General features: G+C 29.5%; 1 protein-coding gene across 1 annotated transcript in view; it reads left to right on the forward strand.

Annotated features, from left to right (window-relative positions):
* The window catches only part of LOC107443549 (uncharacterized), a 67,578-nt gene that overhangs the window by 10,090 nt on the left and 31,529 nt on the right, over positions 1 to 25,959 (forward strand). The window contains 3 exon segments of the mRNA XM_087166729.1: positions 4,651 to 4,907; positions 13,049 to 14,472; positions 16,548 to 16,563. Coding sequence (XP_087022855.1) covers positions 4,651 to 4,907; positions 13,049 to 14,472; positions 16,548 to 16,563 — 1,697 coding nt within the window.

The raw sequence follows: 25,959 nt of genomic DNA on the forward strand, positions 1-25,959 counted from the left end.
TCTTTTAATAATGTTCAAAACGTTTATTCGAAGCACTTATTTTAGGTTGATTGTGAAAAAAATTATCTTAAAGTTCTATCTTCAACATAAAAAAATTCCCTAGGGATTAAATTAACATGTAGGCATAAAAAAAAGTATGCATATGAAAAACTTGTTTTTGCTGGCAAATACTACGCAGCTTTTTTGTTTCTTCCAAAAACCACTTAAAACTTTATAAATAATACAGATAGAGAAAAGAATTTTTTCAGAGTGTTGGGAATTATTTGAAAATTTAGTATAAGTAATAAATTATTTTTCAATACTTATGGCTATATTTGGTTAATGTGATTAAAATTATGAAATCAAATAATTAATTTTAATGTCATAAAAAATCATTTACGACTTCATCACAAGATACACTAAAGCAATTTATCTGTGTAAGAAAGAGTCATGCTATATGAGGTATGAACAACCAGTTTCATAAAAACTAATTTAAAATTTCTACCTAAAAGGAATTTAAATGACCTAAATTCCTATTTTTTATTATTATCATTGAATGCACAGGAATTCGGGTAAAATATTTATGAAATTTAAATCAGATTATACTCTACAATCATCAAGAATAAATGGGCTTTAAGTGCCAAACAACATAGTTATTAAATTTTCCTTCGTTTAGAAATAAAACTAAACTATTTCTTTTACTACTTCTTTTAAGTAAAAGTTTCAGCTCTTTATTGATATCAGGAAATTTATTTTTCAGGATAGTTTTATATTTGGTCTTAATTTCAATTTGGTCTTAATTTAACAATTTTCGTTTTGAAAATTTATTGCTTTTATTTATTGAAAAGTTATGATTCCAAATGGAATCAGTGGGAGTTGAGTACAACTCTATATCATTGTCTAATGCGTTGTTTATTTTGAATTTATATCGTTTTTCTTTGCTCTTTCTTATTACTTTTTAAAGTTTTACTAAGATTTTGGGATAAAAAAGACTTATTTCTTTTTGTCATTATTTTTCCTGCTGCCAAAGCAAAAAGCAGAGGCTTTATCTATTGATAAAGCGGTTCATTTGCTTATGAATGGAGACTTGTCTGACATCGAAAAAAAAGACTTGGATTCAGATGAAGAAACTAGTGATAATGTTCTAGGTGATATATCAATGGAATCTAAAGTTAATTACAACTAGGCACGTGCCTAGGGCCTACGAAATTCAGGGGCCTACGAAAAACTTGGGAGAAAAAATTTTTTTGACAAAAAGTATTTTTTTTTTCTATTAGTAAACATTTAACCTGCCTTGCAAATTTATTTATCAATAATTTCGAAAGATTAACTTTTGACAATGTTAATTTCCTTCACTTAGTTATCATAGTAGTATCATAAGAACTATGAAGCTATTTGTAGTATAAATATTTCTTGTAATTAATCTCACTATCAATTTCACTGTTTTCTTTGCTGTTTTGTTGTTGTATTGTTGACTTGAAGTGCTTACGATCGAACTAATCATAATGGTATTATCGATATCAGCTGCAATATCGGCAGTATGTCGGTATTGCAGATAAAGTTCGATAAACAAATTTGTAAATTAAAATCCATATTAATAAAAATGTTAAAAAAATATGCAAGAAAATTTTAGCATATATTTCGAAAAGAGGGGAGGAGTGGGGAAAGGAGGGGAGGGCCCAAGAACGGCTATGCCTAGGGCCTACGAAAGGTATAATCCAGCTCTGGATGCACCCCAATGCATTCCTGTCTTAACAATACTAAGAACTGTTTTAAAATATTTCATGTAAAATAAATAAGTAATACAGTCGAACTCGTTTATAACGAGCTCGGATTTAACGAGAACTCGGATTTACCGAGGGAAATGAGAATTTTTGGTTGGATCAATGTTAAGTCTATGGAACAGAAGTCGCTTTTAACGAGCAAGACCCGGTTTTAGCGAGCAATATTTTTCTGTCTTGCAATCTTCTTTCTTATCTTTCTAGCCTTTCTGTCTTATCCTTTTTTCAAAATGATAAAGAAATGCGAGGGAAGGGGGTTAGTTGTCATTAAATTAAGAAAAGTATTTAATTAAATTATTTAATGTAATTAAAGTAAGTAAGCATTAATTAAATTTTAAGTAAACTCAATCATTTGACCTCCCTAGCCCCCCCCCCCTCTTCTGGTTGCACGCCTGTCTTAAGGACCCGTTTATTACGAGCACTCGGATTTAACGAGTACATGTTACGGTTCCTTTGTGCTCGTTATAAACGAGTTCGACTGTACTGAGAAATAATAATGTTCTAATCTAACCATATCAATAATGATGAAAATTGGTTCAATTTTTTTAAATGTGTAACAAATATAATAGTGCCAAATATTTCTTGCAGAATAGTTATAATTTATTTAGTTATTAAAAAATACCCCATTTATATAGTTATAAATCTTTAAATAATGCATAATATATATTCAAAAACTTTTCTAGTGATTTTCGTCCTTCACTACTTTATTCCCAATGATGCCATTTGGAATCATTTAAAATTTTATTAAAGAAATTTAAAAATAAAAAAAAATCTGTTTGTTTTGTTCTTTTGAATGCAAAATGAGTCTGTTTTACAAATTCCAGATTTTTTTATCGAAAAATAAATATTTGGGACTGAAAGGGTTAAAAAAAAAAAATCAGTATTTGTGTGGTAAACATTTGGCCTTAAAGCAAGGGCGGCTTCAGTAGGGGATCAATTTCACCCCTGTCGAGCATGGCCAGCCCCCTCCATCGGGAAAATAGTCTGGTCACATTTTTTTCTAAATACTGTCAAAAATTCATTTACAAATGCCTAATAACACACACGTCTTCATTTTCTTGGAATTCGCTGTGGAAATAACTGACAAAAGCCTGAGGGACAGAAAGAGACGCAGGTCCTCTTCTATACAAATTCTTTTTTATGTAATGTGTTTATCAATGGTTTATGGGATCACATAATTGCTTTGTGAAATTTTCAAGCAAAATGAAAGTATAAGAATAAAATAAAAAAATTTCAGTTTATTCAGTTTAAAAAATTTCAGTATTGAAAAATGTTTGCATAAAATTACATATAAAAATTTATGCGCCAATTTTTAAGCAAAAATAATCTTAAATAATTATTTGTTATTTTTTACTAGTTTATTAAATAATAGTAAAATATATTGAATTGTATGTTCTACATATTTTTACATCTTTTTAATTTCAAAATACAAACTTTCAGAGCAATCGATCGATTAGTTTCTGAGTTATCAAATTTCAAAACAGTCGATTTGCTTAAAATTTTATTTATTTTTAATTATTCAACCGATTTTATTCAAATTTTGTATTTTACAATTCAAAATTACCTTCCACAAAATTATATGAAAATTTGAATATCTTGCTATTTTATTTTATTCTATCCGTCGTTGAACAGCCGACCTAATTTTCGGGGTAACTACTACTAATGTTCAACTCCGTAGCCTTGTAATTTTGAACCAATCCAGAAGACAATGAAACTCCTGGATAAGTACCCCGAGAGGCAATGATTTGCTATAGGAACATGGAGGACATTGTGACTCGACAGACGTGCATCAGTCTCCATTTACTACACGGGGATTTCAAAAATCGCGATTCAAAATTTTTCCAACGCATATAATAAATAAAAATATAAAAAACATAAAATATTTTATAACTATTTAAAACTATATTTTTTGAATGGCATTACCTTTGGAAAAGCGAATTTTTGCAATTGTATGAAAATGTTTTCGATTCCATCAAAACGCAAAACGTTCTTGAGATATGACGACAATGAAATATTATCATCACTATTATTGAGCTATTATTTCGAAGCTATTACTATAAAGGAACTTTACACTACTCTCCTGACATGACTAATTTGATATGACTGCAATATGATAACTAATGGGACATTATTTATCATATTGCAGTTTTGTATCTAATTTCTTATCTTATAATATTGGTTGTACTGATTCATATTTAAGGCCACGTCCTCCTACCATTAATATTGAAGGCTAGTACGGAAAAACCCGTTCATTAATTCATAAGTTATTAGGGTAATACAGTTTTTCATTTGAGCACTGTTATTATTCTTCATGCGTTTTATACTTCAGTTACTAGATTCTATCAGTATTAAATATGACTATCGATGTAAAGTATTGTTCGAAATTTATTCCACAAATAGCTAATAATAGTTTTTTCTTAAAATTTAATATAAAGTATAAAGAAATAGCGAACGCATTAATTGTAACGTATTAATACCAAAATTTCTTAGCCCTGATTAAATCTTAAACTACTTATGTAATTTTTTATTAAAGAAATCAAATATTTAAACATTTACAAAAAAGCCTTAAATTCCTTCTCAAATATAAAAAGTAAAAATAATGCTTCATACTTTAATATTTTTTAATTTCATATTTTAACTAAAGTTTTATCCATTTAACATTTTTCGTAATATTCATTTTTTTATAATGGTCTTGAAATGAAGCTGCATTGCAGGAACTTTGTTTGTTATATACTTAGTTGAGTCACCCATAGAAAAAAATGAAGTAGACACGTTTGAAAACTACCGTATAAGTTTTGTTGAGTTAAAAATGATTAAAATAGTTTTTCGATTTTCTTGGATTAATAATATGTTTATCGTTTCCTTCTTTTTCTCAGAATTATTTATTCAGTCATTGACAATACTCTCGCCGAAATTGAGCGGCGTTTCTTTAAAGAAAACAAAACATTGATGCTAGGAATAAAAGCTTTTGTGCCTGGGACTGCAACATTTTTGCAAGAAGATCATATTTTATCTTTGGGAGAGATTTATGAATGCAATAAAGAAGATTTGCGTTTAGAGCTACGCAATATGCACAGAATCATGAAGCGAAAGAATGAGTCAGAAAAACCAAAGTCCTTGCTGGAATTCACGAGCTACATTTCATCTGTAATTGACGCCTTTTTTGAGCTAAGCAGAACTACAAAAATAGCAAGCACGTTTCCGATTTCTACTTGTTCCTATGAACGGAGTTTTAGCACAATGAGAATCATTAAAAATTACATGAGGACTAGCATGCTCAAAAAAAGATTCTACAATCTCATGTTGTTAGGAATATATTCAAGGCGAAGCAAGAAAATTAATTTAGATAAAATAGTCGATATATTTGACCAAAGATACCCTAAAAGTCAAATTAAATTACATTAGGAAACCAAAAATATCTATATATATATTTCTCTTACACGGCACCAAAAAAAAAGCCTCATTACAACTCCCCGAATTGCAACGTTAGAAAATCGACCAATGATTGCTGCAAAAAATGCCACATGCCAAATCTAGCTCAGGTGGCTCAACATATAGCGCTTTTAAAAACGGAAACAATAACCAGAGTGAGCATTGTCAGGTTGTTCAATTCAGATTCATGCCCTAAACACATGATAATAAAATTTAATGCCATCTAAAGGACTCTGCAATGGCACTAGATTAATTGTTACAAACTTGCAGCGTAATTTAATTAAAGCTAAACTGATTGATGATGATGAAGCAGGTACATTTTTCATTCCTCTTTGATAACAACATGCCGTTTTCTTTTAAGAGAAAACAATTTCCTATTAGGCTGGCCTTCTCCGTGACTATAAATAAGTCACAAGGTCAGACTTTTGAGATAATCAGTTTAGTATTGACTAAACAAGTTTTTAGTCATGGACAACTTTATGTTGGCCTGTCAAGAGTTAAATCATTTGACAGCCTTTCAGTAATTGCTCCAAGATGCCAAATCTATAATTGTGTTTTCAAATAAATTCTAAATGCTTAGTGTTAATTTCTTAGAGCTTTACAAAAAAAAATGTTTTTTGGAAAAAATTTAATTGAAACTTCTATTGGCAGTAGGCAAGGGGAACTGCCAAAATCAAAACTCCCCGATTAAAAATGCAGCATGGCGACCTCCACGTGGTATTTCTCGGGTAATGCTAACAGCCATGCATTTAAATTTATTGTGTGTAAAACATCCTTATTTTGTTCTAAAATGTTATGTACTTTATCACAAATGTTAATTAACATAGAAATTGATTTCAATAATGCTGATCACCGAAAAATATTTCATTTGGCGATAAAACAAATTTTTGTGTTCTTGAAAATGAAAGACTTTTTGAGGGTTATTATCTCACAAGGAAAAGTTAGGGTTTAAAGTTTATATTTTTAAATAATAAAAAAATTTTCTAAAACTTTCAGAATTTCTAGCATTAACTAATTTATTATACACATTTAGTTGAGTTTAGATGAGTAACTGCAATATTTGATAATTTATTTTGCTAATGTTTCTCATTTAGCTAATGTTTTGATTTTTTCACCATGTACAATCTAAAGAGCTAATATACTTTTTTTAAAAGCCAATAGGAACATTGATAGAATTCTTCTACATAAGTACAATACTATTTCTTTGATGATAATATACTATGTCTTTGTGCAAGAACATTGTGTTCATTGGCGAGCGAGCGCAGCGAGCCATGGTTCATGGCGTGAACCACATAAGATTGCGTAGCAATTCTCGGAGGTTGGCGAGCGTTAGCGGGCAGGGGGTGGAGCCTCCTAGTTATATTATAAATCTTAACTATACACAGTCAATTATTTCTTTTAAAATTACAGGTTATAGTTCTTCCTACAAAAATAACTTCTATAGGTTTTTTTGGTCTTAGGGATTAAATTTTTAAAATCATACATTTATTTATTAGCTATTTAAGTTTTTATGGAAAAATTAAAAAAACATTTATCTTTTATCACTTCAAAATAGCTTCATCTTGCAAATAAACTGGTTTTTTTAGAAAATCATTTTAGCATATTTTTTTAGCTCTGGTTAACTTAAACGATTCACCTGATTAAATTTTTTTACCCAATCTTAAATAATTTACAAATGAACAATTTTTTTTTTAAAAATTTCATTTATTAATAAGTTATTTATCGAGTTAGTATTATTAAACAATATTCTTGAGTTTCTTAACAAGTGGAATTGAAGCGTAAAGGAGAAAACTATTATGTTTAAGTGAATCAAATTATAGTTTTGTTTTAATATAGATGACGCGTTATTTAGTTTCCAAAATACTAGAGTTTTAAAAAATTTAATGTTTAAATTAAAATAAAATTAATCTACCTAGTTATTATTTAATTATACTAATTTTTTAAAAAAATTATCTCTGTTGCAAAAATCTTATGCTGGAATGCATATAGTTTTTATTTATTCAGATATCACCTTTATATTTTTTCTTTGTTCTACTTCAAGGTAAGATCTCGCCAAGGTTTAAGATCTCGCCAAGTTTTAAGATCTCGCCAAATGTATAAACAGTGAGCGGAAAAAGAAAACATATCACCCTGAATAACTTTTGTTCTAATGATCGGATTGGAATAAAAACGTATGGAAAGAATTAAAAAGGCTGTAAAAATGCGTTGTCGCATTTAAGGTCTCATTACATAGAGGAAGAGAAACAAACTCCTAAAGTGTTAGAAAGAGAAACTTCCAATACATCTCTCTCCTTATCTATTAAGGTAATTAAAAAAAGTTAATAAATGCAAATGATATTACTAAACGTTAAAAGAAAAATCTTAAACTTGCAGATTATAAAAATAAAATTTATCGGAAAAGGGTCAACCCTTTTTCCCCAGATCTGAGAGGGAACAAAAAAAGAGGAAGACCAACAAACTTCCAAAAAGATAAATAAACTTCCAAAACTACACGGTAGATCAGTTTAATGAGAACGGACCGATACCGACCTCCCTTGGTCCTTAAGCAGGGAGATCAAAGTGTTCTCTCGACCACTTGCTGACCGCAGCAACTGATGCTTGACTTCGTTGTTTAACTGCTAACCGTGCAAATTCCTAGATGCGAACAAGCTTGGCGAACAAAGAACACGGGGCGCGCTCAAATGATCAGAAAATCAGGGACATGAATCGTGGTTGCCGGGAGAAAAGTGTTGCACCAAGCAGACTCCTCAATTCTGCCTTTAACATGTAAAGTCTATGGCGGGCTTGTCATACTTTGAATCGATTTTTCTTGTTCAAGAATCGGAGTGATCAATTAAAAAAAAATACTAATAATTTTTTCAATCTTTCCTATCCACGAAAATGTAGGTTAATTTTTTTTATCTTTATTACTTTTTGTAATATTGCCTTTGAAACACAAGTCACTTTCTACCTTTGAGTAAAGGAGGAAGGCAACTTCCACCCCCCCAGTTCACTAATCTTCTCGGTGGGAGGTCTTGCTCCCTTTTGAAAATCCTTTTCTCTCTCTGTCCTTCTGAAGAACTGATATGGGGAACGCTTTAAAAACCGATAGCTTTCTTTTTAGTTATAAGCTTGTAATTTATTATGAAAATTATATTTGCTGATAATTCGTTCATTCTATATACATTTTATTTATTTAGTAGTGATAATTTTCTTGTTTTTATTCATTTTGAGAATGGAATTTATTTTTTAAATACATTATTCCCTTTTTTTTTAAACTTTGTTTCTTGTTTTTTAAAGATGTTTCAGAATTAAAAAAATTAGCTGCTGAATAAAGTGAGATTAATTAAAATCGAATAAATGACGTAAAGATCTTCCAATATACTATAAAGAAAGCATCACAAAACTGCAGTTTTCCTTTTTTTTAAAAAAAAAAAAAATATATCGTACACTCATTTGTAGGTTTAAAAAAACATTTACACTAAAAAAATTTAAAAGGTTCCAATTAACAGTGAGCGGTTAAACAGTGAGCGGAAAAAGAAAACATATCACCCTGAATAACTTTTGTTCTATTGATCGGATTAAAATAAAAACGTATGGAAAGAATTAAAAACGCTGTAAAAATGCGTTGTCGCATTTAAGGTCTCATTACATAGAGGAAGAGAAACAAACATAGTGATAGGAAGAGAAACTTCCAATACACCTTTCTCCTTATCTATTAAGGTAATTAAAAAAAGTTAATAAATGCAAATGATATTACTAAACGTTAAAAGAAAAATATTAAATTAGCAGATTATAAAAATAAAATTTATCGGAAAAGGGTCAACCCTTTTTCCTCAGATCTGAGAGGGAACAAAAAAAGAGGAAGACCAACAAACTTCCAAAAAGAGGAATAAACTTCCAAAACTACACGGTAGAGCAGTTTAATGAGAACGGGCGATACCGACCTCCCTTGGTCCTTAAGCAGGGAGATCAAAGTGTTCTCTCGACCACTTACTGACCGCAGCAACTGATGCTTCACTTCGGTGTTTAACTGCTAATCATGCAAATTCCAAGATGCGAACAAGAACCTGTACAATTTTTTTTAAAATTTCATTTATTAATAAGTTATTTATCGAGTTAGTATTATTAAAGAATATTCTTGAGTTTTTTAACAAGTGGAATTGAAGCGTAAAGGAGAAAACTATTATGTTTAAGTGAATCAAATTATAGTTTTGTTTTAATATAGATGACGCGTTATTTAGTTTCCAAAATACTAGAGTTTTAAAAAATTTAATGTTTAAATTAAAATAAAATTAAACTACCTAGTTATTATTTAATTATACTAATTTTTCAAAAAAATTATCTCTGTTACAAAAGTATCTAAACTGGTTTTAATTTGCTCTTTGTATATCTTTGGAATTTTTTCTAGTTGTGAATAAATTTTTTATTCTTTGAGGTGCATTGTTTGAGTAGAATAATATTTAATTGAGAACACTGTAGAATCTTATGCTGGATGTGCATATAGTTTTTATTTATTCAGATATCACCTTTATATTTTTTCTTTGTAACTTTTGAATCGTGATAAATTTTTGTCGGAACAAATATGTCTATATCATATTAATTATTATTCCTATATTAAAAAGTATTGCTTAATTTCAAAATTATCTTAGCCCCCCTGTCGAGGGATTGCTGACCACCTGTCGGGCTAAGTCTAGCGCCACTCTTGCCTTAAAGTAGCAAGATACAGAAATTTTGCTCAGTTTTCAAGATCCTTAACTGCCTACCCCAAAACTAGAAAGTATAACATTTTCTAGAAAAGAAGTCTTTAGATTATAGCAGAAACAAAATAAATCTGTAGATCTATTGTTATTGATTCAAACTTTATATAATACGGCTGTAAACTTTGAGGCCCATATCTGAGTAATCGAATTTCGAAAGAGTAATGGAAAAGCTGTAAATTGTTTTTTAAAAATGTAGGCCAAATATAAATATCTCAAGTTAACAACTCCCTCCAATGAGAGCTTTAATTTGTATCTAGAATTTACTACAGGGGAGGCTGGAAATATATTCGCTTCTATTTAGGCAAAAGACATGTTTCTGGTGTAATTTTTCTTTAAGGAGAATCGAATGAAATCACTATATCCAGGTCGATATACTCAATAATTGAGAAGTTATTTAAATTTTATATAGACGAAGAACAAATTCTGACTCATACATAATTATCTGTCTTCCTTTGCTATCCAAGTAAGTGAGGTGTGGATTTCATTATTGTTTTTCAATTAATCGCTAGAAATAATTCAGTTTACTAATCGTTAAATATAGTTATATGTAATATCACTCATCATATATAATATCTCACATCTTTTATATATTTAAAAAAGATGTGCGTGTAAAAAATACCGAAATAAACTATTACTGAACTGAAGTGTTTCTATCTATTGCTATAATATACATTGAAAAAAATACCTCTCTTGCTTGAATAGCAATGTATGGTGCATAAAAATGTATGAGTTATAAAATGCTTTGATTCTATATAAGTCTTAAGCAACTTCTTAATTAAACGATACATTATCTTGGATTAGATTTCATTCGATTCAGGGAAAAAATTACTCCCGAAACATTATATCACTTGATTAGATATCAAATATGTTCCTCCCGTTTGCATTCTTTCCCTAAATTCTAGATGCGGATATAAAACTCACCACCGAGGAGGTTGTTAACATAAAATATTCATATTGCACTTCATTCCCAACTTTTATAACAAACGCTTTTCCTAAACTCTTTTTGCATTCAATTTCTCAGAAACGTAAAGCCATATATTAAAGTTGCATTAGAAACCATAGATCTGTGAGTTGATTATGTTTCTGATATATTTAAGACTTCATTTCCGGCTAATTTTATACTTTGTGCAGTTTCGGCAACAACAGTTACGAACTTAAAAAAATGGTCGAAATTTCAGTTTTTTTTGCTACTTCAAGGTAGGATCTCGCCAAGGTTTAAGATCTCGCCAAATGTATAAACAGTGAGCGAAAAAATAAAAATATATCACCCTGAATAACTTTTGTTCTATTGATCGGATTAAAATAAAAACGTATGGAAAGAATTAAAAACGCTGTAAAAATGCGTTGTCGCATTTAAGGTCTCATTACATAGAGGAAGAGAAACAAACATAGTGATAGGAAGAGAAACTTCCAATACACCTTTCTCCTTATCTATTAAGGTAATTAAAAAAAGTTAATAAATGCAAATGATATTACTAAACGTTAAAAGAAAAATCTTAAATTAGCAGATTATAAAAATAAAATTTATCGGAAAAGGGTCAACCCTTTTTCTCAGATCTGAGAGGGAACAAAAAAAGAGGAAGACCAACAAACTTCCAAAAAGAGGAATAAACTTCCAAAACTACACGGTAGAACAGTTTATTGAGAACGGACGATACCGACCTCCCTTGGTCCTTAAGCAGGGAGATCAAAGTGTTCTCTCTACCACTTACTGACCGCAACAACTGATGCTTCACTTCGGTGTTTAACTGCTAACCATGCAAATTCCGAGATGCGAACAAGAACCTGCTCTTTTGTGACAGATATAAACTAGCGAAAAATTTCCAAATCAGGTACTTTGTATCATCTTCGAAATCACATATGCGATTTTTTGCAATGCAGTAAGAATGCTCTTTTAAGAAGGTAATAAGCTTCTGTTCACTACTCATAAGTGGACTGATCGTTAAGACACGGTTCCCAGCAGATCACCGAAGTCAAGCATCACTGGCTGCGGTCAGTGTGCGGGTGGGTGACCCACTTGGATCAGTCTGCGTAGGGACCGAGGGTGTGCGGTATTGGTCTTCGTTAAACTGTGCTACCGTAAAGTGCTCGACTTCGCGTGCAGGTCGTTGGGCTACCAAAGCGGGGGTGCCATCCCCTCCGCAGAGGATCAAAATTGTGATGGCATGTCTTCGGATCATCCTTAGGGATGTTTCCCAGACCGTCGCCAATAGCCAATTGTGCAGCTCTAGTGCGACGTAAATGAACAACAACAACACTACTCATAAGATGTTCCAATTTCCTGGAGATCAGGTGAGTAGAAATAAGCAACCAATAACGTAAATAACTTTCACGGCCTACGCACTTGTTTGTGGAAAAATTCCTTACGGAGATGAACTAAGTTATAACAGACTATCTCACTTATACTGAGGAAGACTTTTATTAACCCCATTTGTGTAACGAAAGGCTTTACTAAATTGTTTTGTCTTTATCCATTACGGAATGTCCTATTTAAATTTCAAAGATATATTCGTTCAGGGGTAGGAGAGGTAATAAAACTCTCTTACATATACTCAACTATATAAACCTGCCTATCAAAAAACCCTGCCAAAATAAAATAAATTGCTAGTAATTGAAAAAATATAGAAAGTGCTTTTAAAAGGATTATTTCCATACAGATCTAATTCATGGAAAATAAATGTGGATGGAAATAATAAAAAAAATATTTTCTGACGGACAGTTAACAGAATATGCTTCCTGAATGATTTATATTATTATTAAACTATTCATGCAGTGTAAATACTTCCTGACAGAGGGAAAAATTATTAAAGACAAAATCATTTTATGTGATAGTAACATTCTTTGTACAACTACCAGCAAACAGTGTCTGTGTAATGTGTGTCATTGTGGTAATGATGTTCTAACACACAAATAATTTCATGCAAAGAAATGTAATGTTTGTAGTTTATGTGCTTAAGAGCTTCCAAGTGTAGTTAATAAGTTGTTGGTTAGTACTCTGGTAGTGTATGTGATATAATTTTTTAAAGCAAACAAGAGTGACCAATAGTTAATACTTTTTTTGTAATAGCTAGAAATTTATTTCTTGCAGTACATGTAATCAGAATTTTTCATTAAATTGTTCACATTTTTCTGCTCTTAGTTGAGATACTTTGTTCATGCAGCATGGGCGAAAAAAGTTTTTCTCAGAAAAATAAACTTATTGAACATAGTGTTATTCATCCTGTAAGAAAAGCTTATTCTTGTAGTATATGTAATAAAAGTTTTTTACATAGAGGTAATCTAAATAAACACAGCCGCACTCATACTGGTGAGAAACCTTATTCTTGTAGTGTATGTAATAAGAATTTTTCAGACAGAGGTACACTGACTATACACAGTCGTGGTCATACTGGTGAGAAACCTTATTCTTGTGGTGTATGTAAGAAGAATTTTTCAGATAGAAGTACACTGATTATACACTGTCGTGTTCATACTGGTGAGAAAACTTATTCTTGTGGTGTATGTAAGAAGAATTTTTCAGATAGAAGTTCACTGACTATACACATTAGTGTTCATACTGGTGAGAAACCTTATCGTTGTAGTGTATGTAATAAGAGTTTTCCAAGAAAAGGTGAATTGACTCAACACAATCGTGTTCATACTGGTGAGAAACTACATTCTTGTGTTATATGTAATAAGAGATTCTTACGAAGAGATGCACTTACTGCACATGGTTATGTTCATACTGGTGAAAAACTTTTTTCTTGTAGTGTATGTAATAAGAGTTTTTCAATAAGAGCTAATTTGAATGAACACAGTCGTGTTCACACTGGTGAGAAACCTTATTCTTGTGTTATTTGTAATAAGAGTTTTTCAGGGAAAAATAATCTCACTGTACACAGTCGTGTTCATACTGGTGAGAAACCTTATTCTTGTGTTATATGTAATAATAGTTTTGCAGAAAGAGGTTCACTGAATAAACACAGTCGTGTTCATACTGGTGAGAAACCTTATTCTTGTGTTGTATGTAATAAGAGTTTTTCAGCAAAAGATAATCTCACTGTACACAGTCGTGTTCATACTGGTGAGAAACGTTATTCTTGTGTTATATGTAGTAAGAGTTTCTCACAAAAAGGTAATCTGACACAACACAGTCTTGTTCACACTGGTCAAAAATGTTTTTCTTGCAGTATATGTAATAAGAGTTTTTCAAAAAGAGGTAGGTTAAAACTACACAGTCGTGTTCACACTGGTGAGAAACCTTATTCTTGTGATATTTGTAATAAGAGTTTTTCAATAAGAGATAGTCTCGCTATACACAGTCGTGTTCACACTGGTGAGAAACCTTATTCTTGTGTTGTATGTAATAAGAGTTTCTCGCAAAAAGGTAATCTGACACAACACAGTCGTGTTCACACTGGTGAGAAACCTTAATCTTGTGTTATATGTAATAAGAATTTCTCACTAAAAGGTAATCTGACACTACACAGTCTTGTTCACGCTGGTGAACAACGTTATTCTTGTGCATATATGGCAGCATTACTTTTGAAAAGTAACGAGTAAAACTGCAGGTATTTTTCAAAAAAAGTAATGAGTAAAAAGTTCTTATCTTAAAAAATAACAAGTAAAAAGTAGAAGTAAAAGTACAAGTACTAAACAAAAAAAGTAACGATTTAAAAGTGCATTTCTAGGAAATCGAAAATTCAAAGTAACCTAAGATTTTATTGAATAGTATTCTTATGTTCTTTAATGTTTTTTTAAAATTGTTGTTATTTATTTAATTATTTTTAATTTTGAAAGTTATGATTTAAAATTGTTTTACTCTATAGAAACGCGTTTTGAAAGCACAAACATAAACAAAGCAAACATGTACAGGGTTTCAGATAGCTTTGTGATCTTTGAGCTAATAAAAAATAAATGAATGTGCAGTATAAGTTGAAACAGAACAGTCTACAGTTTTATTTGTAATAATGGCTAATGCTGAAGTCATGCGAGAAAATCATTTTCCGAACATTTTTGCCTAACGGAATAATTAAAATTTGTAAACGAATTTTAGTATCAGCCGCTAAATTAATACCTTCGAGTTTTAAAGAGTTAAAATAGTAATTATAATAGTTTTCAATAGCACAAATAGTTCTGAAGTTCTTAGAGATTTGACTGGGCGTTGTTTGACAAGGTCGGGCATGAACATAATTTTAGTAAAAAATGTATTTAGTAAAAAATTTATTAAGACAAAAATATATTATTAGTGAGTTCAAAAAGAAAATTGAAAAATGTAGTAACAAAATTCAAAATTTTTTGTTTAAAATGTTTTAAATAAATGCATAAAACTCGAAAATGAATGAAAATAACTTGCTAACTAATATTTTTATTCATTTTGCTAAATAATAGCATTTCGAAAGTGGTGTCACAGAGTCTGCTGCGAGAATTTCTCAGAACGTGCTTAGCCACGCTGAATAAACGCTCCACGGAAGGTCATGGTATTTAAACATGAAGTTATCTGTAAATGCATATATATTGCACATTAATTTTATAAATTAAGAAAACGTAAGCATTTTTTTTTAGTTAAATTTTTTTATAGAAAGCTTATCGAGTTTTAGAAAAAAGTAACATTTCCGTTACAAATACTTGTACTTTTTCCCTAAAAAAGTAACGAAAGTACAAGTAAAAGTACTAAATTTAAAAAGTAACGAAGTACAAGTAAAAGTACGTACTTTTTACCGGTACAAGTAACATATAAAAGTACTGCCATATATGTCCTTGTGTTATTTGTAATAAGAGTTTTTCAGTTAGAGATAGTCTCACTATACACAGTCGTGTTCACACAGGTGAGAAACCTTATTCTTGTGTTATATGTAATAAGAATTTCCCACAAAAAGATCTGACTAAACACATTCTTGCTCATGCTGCTTAGAAGCTATATTCTTGTATTTGTAGAAATAATATATTATATAAGGACTATCCAGGTAATTACACTTGTATTCATCATCATATCTGGCTAGACAGCCCAGGGTGGGCCAGTGCCTTCCTTTGAATTCGAATCCACTTCTCTCTACTTTTGAAACTTGTTCGCCAGTCTTTCTCCTTTCGAGTAAGGAAATCAGCCTCAACTAAATCCAGTCATCTCAGCCTGGGTCTACCTCTTTTCCTGTTCGTTAGGGGTTTGTGTAACAGGATTTTTTTAAAATTTGAGTCATCATTCCTTCTGAAAATGTGAGCTTCCCAGTTCATTCGATCTATTTTAATGAATTTCACAATATCTGGCTCTCTGTAGATTTTATACAGTTCAGTATTATATCGTCTTCTCCAGGAATTATTTATTTTTATCACACCAAGGATGGCCCTCAAAACTTTTCTCTCAAAAATGGCAATTTTATTTTCACCAGCTTGAATTAGGGCACTTGTATTCATACCTATGAAAAACTTCATTTTTGTAGTATATGTAAAAAGAGTTCTTTTCAAAACGCTGACTTCTGTTTGTAGTCCTTTTTGTTGTAGCATAATGTAATAAGAGTTTTTATCTCAAAAATGTCCTATTACTGAACATAATCTTTTTCAGAAAAATGATACACCGTATTTTAGAAGTATATTTTAAATGAGTTTTCAATAATACTGATCTAAATGTTTACATTAGAGTTCATACTTGTGAGGTTTGTTATTCTAGTAATATATGCAATAAGTGTTTCTCAACAAGAACTAATCATACTAATCCAGTGTTTTCTTTACAGAAAAAAAATGGGGGAGAAATTCTCACCCTTTCTCAAAAACAGAGTGAGATTTCAAAAAGTTAAGTGAGATTTCAAAAAAATAAAAAAACACAAATAGACTTATAAAAAAATATTTCTTTAATTATAATACATTTTTAACATCTAATTTCTAAACCATTGAATATTTTTGCTGCATCATCATATGGAAAATGTTCTATATCTACTTTTTCATCAGCTATTCTCATTATGTGTCTCAAATACTCGTCAGTCAATCTGTTATGATATTTTGTTTTTATTCGGTTTTGGGTGGTAAATTACCTTGCAACAGATGCTGAACTATTCGGAATCACTAATTAAATTTGTAGCATTGTGCACACACTTTCCTATCCTCTACATCTGCCAGCTTCTCAATAAAATCTGTTTAAGAATAGTGAAGTTCGTTGAAGTTATTTCCATGTTCATACTTCTTGTTAGGTCTTCCAGCTTAGTTTTCACAGACTTCAACTTTTACAAATTGCTGTAAATTGTCGGTGCAAACAACTTATTATAAAGGACAAATTTTTTTTTCAACACTTGTCGTAGCTGTTTTCACGTCTTTTTCAGAATGGCAGAATAAGAAATCGTTTTCCGAAATTCGAGAGATTTGTGCATTTTAAAATTGATTAATAGAGTGTGCGAATTCTTCGTGTTAATCATTTTTTAATCTGAGAAATGAATAAAATGTGCGAGAAATGCCCTGTAGTGAAAACACTGCTAATTATAGATTTATTGATCCTGGTGAGAAACATTCTCGTCCTATATGTCCAAAGAGATTTTCCTTTAACTTACTAACCATATTCCGACTCGTAATGGTGTAAGTTATGAATTGTTGCAGCATGTGTAAGAATAGATTTTTACTGTGTATTAAAATGACTGAGCAATGTCTTTTCTAGACAGTCATTCTATTTTGTATTTATTCATAAGTAATGCCTTTAAAATAAACTTTAATATAGAAAAGTTAAGAATTTAAATTTAAAAAAAAAAAAAAAAGCTTTACAAACACATTTTATTGGAGCTTGGATACTGGATGACATTACTTAACCACCAGTTATACTGGACAAAATCATAAATTGTTATATATTCTCTCACCGTTAGTGTCCTAAGTTGAAGGTAATATTTGATATTTTTCCAGAAAAATTGAAATTGCAATTTTATATGAAAATATCATGCAGCTTTCTTTACTTAATGAATCCTTTGTAGCACACATTGTATAATTAAAATTTTTTATATTTTATGCTATTATTTTAAATTCTAATAAGTTACAAAACAAAATTTAACAACCCCTAATTATAACAAAATATTTTATGTTATAATTAAAGGGGAGAAGGTTTACGTTGTTTTTAAGTAAATTTGGTTTTATTGCAAATATGAAAGCTATAGAGAAAGTGGTAAAGATTGCTTCATAAAATCTATTTCTTGTTTTTCAATCCATAGATTTTCCACTTGTTCACTATTTTTGAAATCTCATTTCAATGTAAACAGAAATATTGCTTTAATAAATATTATGACAGTCATTTAAAGCTTTACTTATCATAAATTTTTTTTAAATCACATTTGAACGTTTTTGAACCTATAACTAAATAATTAAGTTTAATAAATAAATATGCAAATGTTTTTAATGTGCCATTTTAAATAGCTGCCCAGTTCATAAATATTCCTTAAATAACTTTTTTGTTGTAAGGTCTTTATGTATAAGTGTGAGATATTAATTTGTAGTTCTTTTCTTATAATGGTTCAGCACATTTTCAATATTTTGTTATAAATATTTCTATTTTTTCTATATACGGTTAAAATAAAAGGCACTTTATTTAATTTTATACTCATACTGTGTATTATGACATAGTGGATACAGAAATAAAGTTTCGAAAAATTGTCAGTTGTTTTTTAAAATTTATTATTTTTAGTACAATTTCGATATTTTTTACAAAATATTTCAATTTTTTTTTGTTTACATTCAATTAAAATAAAATGCCTTTACTTTAGAATTTCATTTGCCAGTTTCTTAATGAAATAAGTTTTAAAAATTTGTAGCAGACATTCTATAAAATTTATTTCTTATTTTTTAAGAATTTTTTGAAAACAAATTAGTGTTGTAGCAATTATAATGATGTTCATGTGAAGTGATTAACCCTCATATTTTATGTAAAGTGTGGATGCTCAGCTTTTTTTGCCAATCACATTTCTAACGTTGAATAACCTAGCTTTTGTTGAGTATGTAATAAAATATCGTTACAAAATGGATAGTTTTTTGTTGCTGATAGTCATGTTCATTATAGTGTGAGTCTTGTACTCTATGTCAAATAAGAATGCTCAGCATTATGAAAAAAGTTAAATTTTTAAGGCTGAATAATATAATTTTATTTTGTATGTATTGAAATATTTTCATAAAGTAGCATTCTTGTTGTTCACAGTCACATTTATTATGGTGTGATTTATTGTAGATTATGGATTATACGAAAAGCATTATGAAAAATTGAATAATCAATCTGTTGTACTCGGATGAGTATTGTATTTTAAACAAGTATAGCTAATTGTCGCATCTAGTGGCGGACTTATACATTCAATATATGTAGTAACCTGTGACAACAGTTACTAACTGCTATTATTAATCATTTTAGGTTTAGCAGGTATATGCTAGAAAATTTAACCTTTACTTTTCCATTTGTTGAATAATCATTTTCAATCTTTGTTCATTGAAAAATAATTATAAATCACTCAAATTACCATAGTTCTGAGTATAATTATCAAAAGTATTGAGTACTAGCTGCCTTTAGCTGCCAGCTAGATCATATTTTAAAATTATTTTGTACAACATACATTACCCTATAATATGAAAGTGTCTCTTCCAATACCCTATAATGGAAGAAACACTTTAAGTTTTTGATTTTTTTTTAAATTTCTAAAAAATATGGGAGGATTATTTTGTAGTTTAGAGGTGTTTAGGTCATGCAATTTCTCATACTTATCAGTAAAATTCAAAGCTTTCACTGGTTGAAGGGACAGGCAATAATTTACGAATGAAAACAAATATTTTTGAACACCCCATGACATGTGAATTAAATTTGATAAAACCCAGCTTAAATATTTATAGAATTATAAACATTTTTATAAAAAAAACATTTGTGCACTTTTTAGTTATAACTTCTAAAATATTCAGCAATATTTTCAATAGCAAACTTCTAAAATATTCAGCAATATTTTCAATTGATAACGAAATATTCAGCAATATTTCGTTATCAATTGTAACTTGTAAGAGTTACAATTGATAACGAAATTATTATTTTAGAGTCTAAAATAAGATTTGTTTATAATTACAAAAGAAGTATTTAAAGTAGTTCTTTCATAATTCACATGCGCAGACAAAAAGTAACGTTAATTTTTTTTCAATGAAATGTCTTGTGTGAATCGTAGTTAGTGACTAATGAAAAAGACCGATTCGAATATCTTGAGTATTTAAAAAGCTTTTAGCAAATTTCTGATCACTTTTTGTATTTTTTCATAGAAAGCTTTGAATGATAATGGGTTTTCCAAAAATTTTATTTTGTACTATTAAATGAGATTTATTTAACATGACAGCAGTATTCTGGGCATCATCCTCCATAAAAGTATACCATCACATTTCGGTGTACAGGCGACTGTTATAAGGTATCATTTGTTGTTTAATTTCGTCTTATAACGCAAAATGAAATTTGTTGAAAATCCATCATCATTTAGAGTTTTCTTTTAGAAATACAAGTACTATTTAGAATATTTCTAGAAACTTTGTGAATTTTCAAGATATTCAAATAAGTGGCCAATGAAGACAAAATAAATTAATTTTTTTTTATAAATGAGGCTATATTTTTATAAATATTTCAGCTAGGTTTACGAAATTTTATGCAATATTTATTAATAACCACCAAATTAATTGATGCAAGTTACAAACGTATTGCTGTATTTTCTAGTACAGTGTCAGACATGCCAACTGCTCCGGACGAGGTTAAATAACTAAAAAAACGGTAAATAACTTCAAAGTAAGTTTTGAAAATATTTGCTTGCTTTTTAAATGGCATAACATGACTTAAGTATTATTACGTGGTGAATAATATAAACCTACAAATTATATAGAAATAGTGGTGGATAAAAATCTACTAAATTGAATTTATTAAACCAAGAATCACAATAGATAAACTACCACTTTAAAATATACATTTGCTGTCCGGAGCAAGTTGCCATCTCTGCAGTGTTATCAAAAATATTCGTTTTCATTTGCAATTTATTGCCAGCCTTTCAACCCCTGAAAGCTGTAAAATTTATTGATAAGTAGGGGAGTATCATGTACCCCCGCCCACTGTCAATTTCATATGTATAGAATACTTTTTCAAGTCAATGGGCCATCGGACATTGTTATATTAAAAAAATATTATTTTCAAAGTTTCAAGTATTTATGCAGCTGATTCTTGTAATGATAAACAATAGTTTTGAAAAATAAAATAATTTTAATATAATAAATAAAATAATTTTGTGATAAAAATGATAAATGAGGTTTATCTATTATCAATGCATGGGTCATTTTCACCTGAAAAAACAGTAAAAAAACGTAATTTTTGTAAATTGGCGGGGATACCTGACACATTTTGAAAAAAGTTGTAAAACATGTTTTTTTAAATTGCTATTTTTTAAAGTTAAACTATTCTTTTTTTGGTTTATTCTTTTTGCATTATTTAATTAGATGATAAAACAATAGAAACATACAAAAATATTGATTATTACTCAATATTATACAGAAATATAAGCAATACTCCTTAAGTGGGCGGGGATACCCGACTCTCCCCTATATCTTATATATAAGATATCGCATTACCTAAAAATATCTGAAATTATAGAATTAACTTAAGTGTTTCGTGAGAAATTTATAAAAATGTTAAAAACCGAAAGTGTTTTTCCCATTATTGTAGGTAGTGGAATAAGCTTGAAGGGTAACAAATCTGAATACAATTCTAACAACCCTCTAACCCTATAGAACCGAATTTAAGCTTAGCGGGTTCCTAAGCTATTGAAGTTAGTGGGGCCCTTATTTGTTCAACTCCATTTTCAATACATCAAGAGCAAACTATCGTAATTTTTTTTATTGTTAATTATATAACTACAATTTGTGTTATTTACAAAAACATTTAAAAAATATTGCTTGGCTATCGAAAATATCTCACTATATTAAAAAAGATTTTACAGACCGCCGTAGTTTTAAGTGTTCAACTTAGTTCTGCTGCACAGAAATTATAAGACTTATAATTTTCAAATTACACTATGTTGAAAAATACATACGGGGTATAAAGAATTAAAAATAAATGACATTCGATTATTAGTTTGAAATTATTAATTGTTAAGCTTGTCGCAAAAAAGCGTGTGCGCCGCTGGAGTGCAATGACACACTTGAAATTTGACGAACTGAAAGGGTCATTTTTGTTTATGTACAGTCCGCAAAAAAAAAAAGATATCACCCTGAATAACTTTCGTTCTAATGATCCGATTTTCACGAACTAAGTGTCAATCTTAATGGTTCCTGGGGGTGACCTCAAATATGCTAATTAATTAGTGCTAACTATTAATTAAGTTACGAAATCAGACACAAAAACGTACTTTCTCTGAATAAATATATATTTTTTTTTTACATATTTGGAATCTAGACACTTGAATTAGGGGGGGTAGACAAAATTTTAAAACAATTGGGTCGTAAATTGGGTTGCAATAAAGGTTTATATATTTGGCGATAGTCCAGAAAACCGCCAAAAAAAGTCGCCTGCGCAAATAAATATTTTAAGATAACCCTTGACTGATTCAAAAGAGAAACGCTTAATTTTACTAGGTTGCTAGGCAACCAATTTCTGACTGTAAAAAAATTGAAATAATGTTTTGTGATTGCTCTGAGAGGTTTAATTAATAGTTAATAGAAAACACCTCGAAATTTCTAGGCAATAGACAATTTTTAAGTTCATTTATGTCCAAAAAGCAAAAAAAATAAATAAATAAATAAAATAAAAAATTATTTTAATCTCTTTTGAAAAGAAAATTTGAATCGATTTATAAGTTTTCAGAATTTAAATACATGAACTTTTTATCTGATATTATTTAGATTATGCTATTTTTGCTATGTTTATTCGAGGATTTCATACTAAAATCAAATTAACATAACTTATAATAGCTATATACAAAATTTTAGGGATAATGATTTTTACAGCTTTAATTGAGTCTTCTAGGCATGAAAGTTTGAAGAAAAAAAAAGTGCATGAAAAATAAAATGTAGATTGTATAGTAATTCTAATGCACATTCACAAGGTTTTCTGTAATTTACGATTTCTTTTTTCTATAACTCAATGAATTGCTGAATGTTTAGTGGCATTTTAAAAACATTGAAATATGTTATGTTTAAGAATAAGATATTGAAATAATATGTTGCATATTGTATGATTCATTGTTTAAAAAATTGCCTCATTTTGCTAGATATTCACGTTACATGGTTTTCTTTGGATAAAGATGATTAGCAAATAGCATCCACATGTTTCGATACATTCTGAAACTTACGTTCGCAAATTCACCATAAAATGTCGCACAGCATATTCTTCAATTACGATAAGCTACATTTACCACCAAATACTGCTACTATGATTATTTTTGTTATTTATATATATATATATATATATATATATATATATATATATATATATATATATATATATATATATATATATATATATATATATATATATATATATATATATATCTGATATGATACTCTCTTTTTAAACAGAGCTCGTAAGGTCCTTAAGATACTGAAATGGGGGCACGAAAACTTAAAAGATTTTTTTTTTTTCCTAATGCCCGCCTGTGTTAACATCAGTCAATTCAGGCATCTACAGGGCGACAGATATCTGTGTGGCCTAAGGATTCCTAACGAGCATCAAACATTCTCAAAATTAAGTGTTCATTCACTGGAAAATTTAGTGTTTATTCAATTTAAGAACTGTTCCTTCACTTGGTTATCTTACTACTTATTATTTAAACCACCAAAAGCTTAAAACAATATTATGTAAGTTATCTAAATTTTTTTTACATAATTTGCATTTAATAACAAATATGTCGACATGCATTTAATAACAAATACGTCATTTAGCTAAAATTACAAATTTTGAAATTTTTATGATTTTTTTTTAAAGACAAGCTAAGCTTAAGTATTCCTTCACTGGTTAGTTTACCCTATAAGATTTTGAGAAATTTGCGATGTTGTGAGAGATGCTTAAAAATGTTGACTGCGTATTTTTATTAATATTTATAAAATATATATTCAAGAAATTGATGAATATTTTATTCCAAATTTCATTCGTATGTATATTATTGAAATTTTATCAGTTATTGAGAAAAAAAATAAAAAATAATCACATTAAAGAAGCACAATCTGTTGTATAATCATATTCTATCAGAAGCATGCTTTTATAAAACTCCACATTCTCTGAATAAAATGTATTTTATTCAATAAAATGTTTTATTCAAATTTCTTTACTAAATTGCAAATAGAATTTTAGACGACTAAAGAAGAAACATCGTATTTTATAGCTTAAAAAAATAAAAATGAAAAGATAAGCAAACGATTATTAGCGAAAAAAATATGAATGAAATTTTATGCTAAGCGCGCGAAGTGGAGTTCCTCGCAAGTTTATCACATTTTAATATTAATCGCTCCATTTAATCATTTCTTCATTGTCGCCAAATTATTTTTTTAAAAATAATTCATTTTAATTTTTCTCAGCTTCTAATAAATAAAAACAGTTGAAACTTTAGATTTTGCAATTGAAAAATATGTAGATTAATATGGTATAAAAAAATTCCTACCTTATAATTCAAAAATTTTTCATCCTTAATTTAATTAAATAATAAAAAATAATTAACAATTATTAAAAATTATTTTTTTCGTGAAATTATCTTTGGGTAAATGAGTTTTATGACTGGGTGAAATTTTCTTCGAATTGCTTTATTAGTTTTTAAAATATGACTAAAAACGTAAAAAGTGAAATTAACATTAAGGGGTACGAACTTTGGATCGCTCTCCTGATCAAACTATGGGGACCATATTTCCCAGATTGCGGCTACCCCCTATATTTTGAAGGTTAAGAATCCAAATATGTAAGAAAAAATATATGTTTATTCAGAGAAAGTACGTTTTTGTGTCTGATTTCGTAACTTAATTAATAGTTAGCACTAATTAATTAGCATATTTGAGGTCACCCCCAGGAACCATTAAGATTAACACTTAGTTCGTGAAAATCCGATCATTAGAACGAAAGTTATTCAGGGTGATATCTTTTTTTTTTTGCCGACTGTACTTAACCCGAGAATGTTTTTTTTTTTTTTTTTTTGAAGTTTTATTTTTAAAAAGTATTTATTAAGATTTGTTTTTCTTGGGGCAGTCGGAGTATGGTTGTTACCGAAATACCACAGAAACTACTCCCACTCTGAGTGCACGGTATTGCTCCCTTGATGATTTACATATACAGTGAAACCTCCTGTTATGGACACTCCTGCAAAACGGACGCCTCTCACTACGGACATATTTTTAATTCCCCGGGAATCTTCTATGAACAAACCATTACGTACATTTTCCGCAAAGCGAACACTCCCGTAACCGGACGCGGACAGTCATTTTGATACTGAAACGTTGTTTTTTATCTCTACAAACCAGACACTACTTTTTCTAAATAAATTGCAAGATAAAAAAATGCAACTTTTCACCATTTTTAAAGCATGTAAGCATGTAAATAAAACTTTTTGCCTTATCCATAACTAAAAATATTGTTAAGCTATTTCACCACCGAAAAATCAATCTTTCTCCTGTCACCTTGCCTTATCTTTGTAAAGAAAGGAGAGAAAATGCTACTGCACTACTGAAATAATTCTGACATCGGCATCTTTTCATCTGGACCACACAGGTTATGAGACCCCTCAAGTTGAAATGACTTCTCTCAATGCTTCATCCCCATTGAAAATTTCTTAAATTTTCTTATCAATTTGAAGACTGTATTGAACACAACTGGGGTAAAAAAATGAGAACTGAAGTATAATCTTTGAGGTGTTTATATAAATGAAACAATTATTCAAACACTTGAAAGCTGATCAATTGTGAATACAGTCAACCCTCCTATAACGCGGTACTCTCAGTACGCGGTTTCCGTCAACAGCATCCCATAAGTTCCTTCCGCGTAGCCTAAGAACGTTTAGCCTAAGCTGTTTAGTTCGTTAGGGCCTATTTGAATTATAAGGCAACAGATG

Source organism: Parasteatoda tepidariorum, chromosome 6 (assembly GCF_982258835.1).
Source record: "Parasteatoda tepidariorum strain Cologne lab strain chromosome 6, Ptep-v5.0, whole genome shotgun sequence".
In the NCBI taxonomy this organism is placed as follows: domain Eukaryota; kingdom Metazoa; phylum Arthropoda; class Arachnida; order Araneae; family Theridiidae; genus Parasteatoda; species Parasteatoda tepidariorum.